This window comes from Salvia miltiorrhiza, chromosome 7, assembly GCF_028751815.1.
Source record: "Salvia miltiorrhiza cultivar Shanhuang (shh) chromosome 7, IMPLAD_Smil_shh, whole genome shotgun sequence".
In the NCBI taxonomy this organism is placed as follows: Eukaryota; Viridiplantae; Streptophyta; class Magnoliopsida; order Lamiales; family Lamiaceae; genus Salvia; species Salvia miltiorrhiza.
This window is the reverse complement of record NC_080393.1, coordinates 22,952,030-22,958,979: the sequence shown is the minus strand read 5'-3', so window position 1 is coordinate 22,958,979 and position 6,950 is coordinate 22,952,030. Positions and strand designations below refer to the sequence as shown.

Here is a 6,950-nt window from a genome sequence, read left to right as displayed (position 1 = left end):
ATTAAATTGCTGAATTACTCGAATTTTACTGAATTTAATATTAAATTGCTGAATTTTACTGAATTTTACTAATTTACTTGAATTTTACTATTTTACTGAATTACTGAATTTTAATATTATTTAATTAAATTGCTTGGTATTAATTAATTTCGCCTCTTTTTTAATTATGCCTATTTGTATTATTTTTAAATATTTTACTGAATTTAATATGTTTTCATTTTGCGGAATTTAATTGCAGTTTAATATTACTGAATTTTACTGAATTTAGTATTAAATTGCAGTTTAATTAAATTGGTTGGTATTGATTAAATTGTAGTTATTTAATTATGCCTATTTGTATTATTTTTTAATTTTTTTACTGAATTTAATATGGTATTCATTTTGTAAATGAATAGGCGAATGTCCCATATCTTCGTCGCGACACTATAGACCAGACGGAGGTTGCTATCAGCACCTACTATAGGGATTCACATTTTCCGGACCTGGTTGAAACTTTAAATGTGGTCGGCGAACAGTGCAATTCAGATTTATTGGGAAGATTTAGAGCATCATGTTTTGGGCATTTCACTGATTGGAGGCCCGGCGCGAAGAGCAATAAAGCATTACACCAGATTGTATCGAGGCAGATTGTGTCAGAAGAAAATGAGATCTGCTTCTTTCTGTGCGGAGCACGAGTCAGATTTTCCCCTGCGGACTACGCATTAGTGACTGGGCTCAATTTCGGGGGATCGAGGTTCGATGCGACATTACAGCACGACTGCAGTCGCGTGGAGGCATACCGACGATTCTGCGGTGCGCGAAGCATGACCATACAGTCGCTCATCAAACGCGTGTGCGATTTGGATCGTCGAGTGGATGATGAGGATGGGAGCCTGTACCTTCGTGCTGTCCTCGTGTGTGTGGCTCACACCCTTGTTCTTGGGTTGGATGCGCGGGTACAGCCGTGGCTTTGGGTTTTGGTGGATGATCTGGCTGCGTTTGATAGATTCCCCTGGGGCGCGTATTCGTATAAGATGTTATGCCATTATACGACAGATGTAGGAACCGGCGAGAAATATCACTTCTACGGTCCTTCGTGGGCTTTATATGTCTGGGCATTGGAGCGCGTCCCGGGCTTCGGACACATGGTCGCAGCATCTAGCGGTGATCCGACAGCGCACCCTCGGTGTTTGAGATGGACTTTCAGGGGTAAGCCGAAGCTTCACGGTCTGCGCGATCTATTCGAGGGACAGGTAATCAGTTATTTAAGATTATCCTCCACACCGTTACTGGTTTTACTTATGTTCTAATATATTATCTTTGTTGCTTTCTAGGGTGGTGTCATGCCCCTGGAGCCCGATGCTGACGATCTGTCGAGTCACTACTTCATATCAGCGCTGACACCGGGCGAACTCTCGGTGAGCTTCAGGCCCCCCGACAACCCATTAGCTCGGGGTGTCCAATTTCCACAGGGCACCGGAGCCCGTGTTGTGGAGGAGCGCGGGGACGAGGAGGATGTACCTAGACAGCCTCGTACGACTCGCAGTCACAGTGTCCGGGGCCCTGTGAGGGATGCTCGACAGCACGAGCCGGCTCGTCATTCAGTAGATCCGGGCTCGCGCCCTGTGAGGGATGCTCGACCCCACGAGCCGGCTCGTCATTCAGTAGATCCGGGCAAGCGCCCAGCGCCGCATTCCTCTTCATCGTCGAGCGGATGTCGGACTGTATCCAGTCCCAGCGAGGGTGAGGTGGATCGTAAGTGGGTGAAGAAGACGATCCGTCAGGAGATTAAGAAGGCCTTCGGCAAATTCGTGGAGAAACTGAAGAGCAAGGGTAAAAAGGATAGGTGCAAGAAGAGCAAACATTTCCGAGTGCCCGACTCCCCTGATGATGATGACCAGCGACGGTCCCCTGATCCTCCACAGCCACGGTCTCCTCCACAGCCACGGTCTCCTCCACCCAGTGCTTCAGGGCCCGACGCTTCAGGGCCAAGCGTTTCACGTCCCTGCGACGACGACCCCCGCGATGAGGAACCACGCCATCCAGAGACCCAGGCCTACCCATCACGCCCTTCAGATTATGCCCATTCCCGCCCAGCAGAGACCCCGGATTACAACGAGCAGTGGCGGGCCATGAATCAGTCTGTTCAGGGCGACTACACACCGGCAGCGCAGACTTTTGACTGGTCGACCCAGGTCTACCCTCATTGGTCTTCCCCATTCCTGAAGCCGCAGTATAGCACAGAGACCCCGATATTCTTTGCTGAACCGCTCACTTCTATTGCACCACATGAGTGGGGACAGTCCAGTTCGGCAGGGCAGTCTCAGACGAAGGAGCCTGAGCCACAGGCAGAGCAGCCACAGGTACTGCTGCTGCAGCACCCAGAGCAGCCGCCAGCAGAGCTCCCGCGTCGCAGTCAGAGGGTGAGGCGTCCGTCTAACTTTCAGAGATCGCCTTGGGTTAATAGCCAAATGCCACGTCCAGTGACACAAACCTGCAGTGACCATTATGAGAAGTGGATGGCTAGGTGTCGAGAGGGTAGGCGTGGTGAGATTTATGTCAAGGCAAGTGGTGGTTTGCGGGAGTACGACGACTTCGCGCGGGTGGATAATGTCAGCCAGGAATTCACTACTGGGGTAAATAATCTATTGAGTTTAACATTGTTAAATTACTGTCTACTAACTTATTGATTTTAACATTGTTGCAGGATATTGACTTGTATTTCTTGACCTTGAGAAATAGACTTCGAGGTTCCCTGGATTTACTGGATGACGTAGATATGAATAACACAATCATAGTAGACACGGATTGGTTTGTAAGTAAACTTTCATTATTTATATGTTTTCATTGGTGCGGATATAAATTATTAATTACTTATTTGATCTGTAGATATACCTCAAGAAAGAGTTTGACGCTCTATTGGATAAGTGGGCAGGAAGTGAGTTCGGCCCCAAGGAGTTTCATGTATTGACTAGTACAGCACTGGCTGATGATTGGCAGCCTGCTATAGAATGGATCTGCCAAGTACGTGGAAAATCACTTAAGGGCCATGAACTTCCTCCTGGTCATATAGGATGGATGGATGCCGCACAGGTTATCAGTTAAACAATTATTGTTACTTGTCATTTGTGATTTATCGTTGTTTCTTATCAATTCATTGTGGTTTGTCATAGGTTCTCATGCCAGTCATAATTGGCCACCATTTTATCCTATGTCGGATTCGGTTAGGAGACGCCGTCTGCGAGGTCTATGACCCAGTATTCCACAAGCTAACACCTCGACAACAGAATGATCGAGTTGGTGATTTATTACCTTTACTGAGATTGTTGCCAGCTGTCCTTCAGGTGTCGAGGTGGCTAGACGACACATCCATTGATGCGACAGTGGCAAAGAGCAAGTGGCCACTTATGACGGCAGTGTTTGCTCCAGCGGAGGTTCAGTTTCACCAGCAGGACTCTGTCAGCTGCGGGCCTTTCGTCTGCATGTATGCTGAACGACTGATATCCGGATCTCCATCCATTGAGTGGGGTAATAGCAACGTGGCGGCATATAGGGCCAAGATTGCTAGATCTATATTTTCGTTGTGTGAAACTTGGACCGCCCGTACCAGACGACTTGGTTTTGCATAGTTTTGTATGTTGTTACATTAATGTGTGCTTCTATTTGGTTATTCGTGTTGCATTATTTCCAGTAAATCATACTCGTATTAGCGAATAATAAGATAATTCAATGAAAATCATTAACTGTTACAGCACACAAATACATCCCACTACTCCCTGGGCTCAGTCGCCCTGCCAGCGCACGTTCTCTTGCTGTGTCCTTCTTCATGGCAGATGCTGCACTTCTTTGGTTTACGACGCCTGATACTAGAAGACTCATCTGCTTGTGTGCTGCTGCCTTCACCACCACCTCGATGTCTACCTTCTTTTGGTCGCCCCGCTTGACCTTTTACAATCAGAGGTAATACAACCTGCTCAGCGATGTGCTCGGGAACCAACCACTGGCGTCTCGGCGGGAGATTATTAACTTCGCGAGAGTAAGTATCGATAAGAAAGTCATTCGTGTAGTACGAGTCTACATACTCCGCGATCGTATCACCGGCTTCACTATAAAAACAAACAAACTCCGATAGTAATCAATATAACGAACATTAGAACATATTTACATTTCAATGAACCCGACAGTAATCATTTCATGATCGTACCTTATTGCAGCGATTGAATGAGAACAGGGCAGTTGGTCTAGCTGAAATACTCGACATTCGCATTTTTTCTGCTCCAGATCCACCTTGAAGCTTCTGTCAGCAGTTTGCACCTTATACTTCATGCCACTCAACCTTTGTGCAGTGTATCGACGACTTTTTTGGACTTCAATAGCGACTCTTTTACCAGCCTCAGCAGTCAAGCCTTGCTCGATTTGTTGTGCAGCCCTTAGTCGCTCGCTGAACCATTTCTCAATAACAATTCTGATTGCCTCTAACATCGAGCATATAGGAAGTCTTCTTGCCCACAACAATCTGGAATTAAAAGCTTCAGCAGCATTTGATGTCATAAAACTGTAGCGTCGCACAGGCATAGGACACATCGAACGAGCCCACTTCTCCGGCCCAATCCCCATTAGTTTATCGTACGCAGCTCTTTTCATAAACTTCAGGGCGTTCATAGCCCTATTGAAGTCGGACTTCTCGTACGCAAATGCAGCTTGTCGATACACCTCGACAACTGCCTTACCGTAATGCTTCAGGTTATTTTGCAAATGGTAGTAGCATAGGCCGTGGGTTGCATTTGGTAACTCATTCCTGATAGCATTGGCAATGGAGATATGCTGATCAGAGACAATCAAAAGTTCATTGGCTTGGCCATAAACACGTCGAATGCGTGACATGAAATAAGCCCACGATTCATCGTTTTCTTTCGGGCCAACACCATACGCGAGTGGGAACAAACTCTCGTTGCCGTCCTTCGTCACTGCAACAAACAAAATACCCCTATTCTTGCCCTTCAAGTGTGTGCCATCGACGACAATCACTGGCCGTAAGCTGAACATGAAAGGGGTAGCCGAAGCTGCAAGAGCAACAAATAAGTGTTTGAATCGACCATCATCGTCAACTTCCCACTCCACCATCGAACTGGGATTGGATTGTCTCAACATGTATAAGTACTTGGGCAGCATCTCGAAGGACTGATCATGTCGACCATAAACCATCTCAGTGGCTCGATTACGGGCTCGCAATGCAACATCGTACTTGATCTGTACGCCAAACTCACGTCGCAGCTCCAGCTGGATGGCCTTCGGCTTCAAGATCTCGCAATCGTCGTGTATCTTCTGTGCTAAATATGCTGCGACGACTTTTGCGGGGGCCTTTATTCGCGCTACGCGCCCTAGCTCACCGTCGCATGAGTGCTCATTGGTGAACTTATACACTCCCCAAATGGCTCCATCTTGTGACGATGCATGGAGCTTGAAGGGGCACGTATCTGAATGCTTGCATTTGACGTAGACTCGTCTGCTGTCTGATTTGCTGACAGAAAATTCCTTGCCCTGCTTCATGTTCCACAGACCGATTGCAACGATCAGATCATCTTTGCTATTGAAATACATATTCTTTGACAACTCCCGAGGCAGTAGCTGATAATCTTCAATATCCACAAGTGCCGCTGCGGCGTCCAACGGGATAACCGGAACTAACCAATTAGTTAGTTCATCTGCTCCAGGAACCTGTTCGTCATCATCCTCGTCGATCTGCAAATTCTGCCAACCTGCATATTCAATCCCCGCCCTTCTCACGTTCTCTTGCTCCGACAAGTCTTCAGAGGCGCTTGTATCAGTCTCGGCTTCAGACGATGGAACATAATCTTCATCTACATTACCAGCATCCTCCACAAACTGAGGCTCGTACGTATATTGATCATCAGCTGGACCCCAACAACGATCAGTTGTTGGGCGATCGTACTGGTACGGATTTGGCTCATCCCATGAAGTCCAACCCGTTGACTGATCATTACCCCAAGTGACCGACGGTTCAACACTTTGTTGCGCCGGTGAATCTCCGGCTGATAGGTCTAAATAAGCATATCTTTGGATTGCTTCCAATCCGTCCCCACCTTCGAATTGTGCACTAGATTCACCTCCATACCCGGAAGATTGAGGGAGATCGAACGAAGGAACATACACTCCTCCACTGTAATCGTATTCGACAACATAAATCTCAGGAAAATGTGGCTGGGACGCCAGCAACTGAAGCAAATCATTGTCATCGGCAAGAATATTTTTACTGTATACCCTGCCATTTAATCTCTTCGTCAAATAATACAAGCTGTAATTAGTGCTCAATGAATTCTCCATCATCAGGTAATTTATCATGTACACCGTACTGGCCATTGTGTCTCCGAAAATATGCAAATTCTTAGAAGAGCCGCCGATGTACTCATAACCATTGAAGGCACCTCCATAATTAACCACAAAGTATCTCCCATATTCATTCATCTACATAAAAAATAATAAATCAATAAATATATGATGTAAAGGGAATAAAATGTTAAAATACAACATATAACATGTTAATACACTCGAAAAGCATCTATCCGCCCGGGGAAGTTTCCGAGGAAATGTGTCCGGCCGTGTATTACATGATATATAATTACACACGGCCGGACACATTTTCAAGGACACTTGTCCGGGCGGATACATGATTTTCGAGCATATTAACATGAGTTATACAGCAATATATATGTATAGAACAAAAATTCAACTAATAATTACTAATTAATACTTTAAAACATGATAGAATGTGTTCTAATTCACATGTATTTCCTTCAAACGTGGCTTTAAATCATAGTATGCTATAATATGCTAATAATTCACATAAGCATATAGGATCAAACAAAACATTGAAAATAAACAATAACCAACTTAAATTACATTTCAAACGTAAAATGACATACCTTTAAACGTTCGGATGAGAGATATTA

At 45.5% G+C, this 6,950-nt stretch overlaps 2 protein-coding genes across 2 annotated transcripts; one reads left to right on the top strand and one right to left on the bottom strand.

Annotated features, from left to right (window-relative positions):
• The first annotated feature begins 499 nt into the window (after positions 1-499).
• LOC130993977 (uncharacterized) lies at positions 500-3,608 on the top strand. Its single transcript, XM_057919015.1, has 5 exons — positions 500-1,232; positions 1,314-2,615; positions 2,687-2,794; positions 2,869-3,072; positions 3,153-3,608. The coding sequence occupies exons 1-5, from the start codon at positions 804-806 to the stop codon at positions 3,606-3,608; spliced, it is 2,499 nt and encodes an 832-aa protein (XP_057774998.1). The 5' UTR covers positions 500-803.
• A 120-nt stretch (positions 3,609-3,728) lies between these two features.
• Positions 3,729-6,489, bottom strand: LOC130993526 (uncharacterized). Its single transcript, XM_057918452.1, has 2 exons — positions 4,184-6,489; positions 3,729-4,085 (listed from the first exon to the last, which is right to left on the bottom strand). Exons 1-2 carry the CDS (start codon positions 6,463-6,465, stop codon positions 3,749-3,751), a joined length of 2,619 nt encoding a protein of 872 aa, XP_057774435.1. The 5' UTR covers positions 6,466-6,489; the 3' UTR covers positions 3,729-3,748.
• Between the last annotated feature and the right edge of the window lie 461 nt (positions 6,490-6,950).

Excerpts from the sequence above, each read along its gene's own strand:
- LOC130993526 (XM_057918452.1), bottom strand. The coding sequence starts at position 6,465 with ATGAATGAATATGGGAGATACTTTGTGGTTAATTATGGAGGTGCCTTC. Across the intron at positions 4,086-4,183 it reads CATTCAATCGCTGCAATAAG|TGAAGCCGGTGATACGATCG; the intron begins GTACGATCATGA and ends TTGTTTTTATAG.
- LOC130993977 (XM_057919015.1), top strand. The coding sequence starts at position 804 with ATGACCATACAGTCGCTCATCAAACGCGTGTGCGATTTGGATCGTCGA. Across the intron at positions 1,233-1,313 it reads GCGATCTATTCGAGGGACAG|GGTGGTGTCATGCCCCTGGA; the intron begins GTAATCAGTTAT and ends GTTGCTTTCTAG. Across the intron at positions 2,616-2,686 it reads GCCAGGAATTCACTACTGGG|GATATTGACTTGTATTTCTT; the intron begins GTAAATAATCTA and ends ACATTGTTGCAG.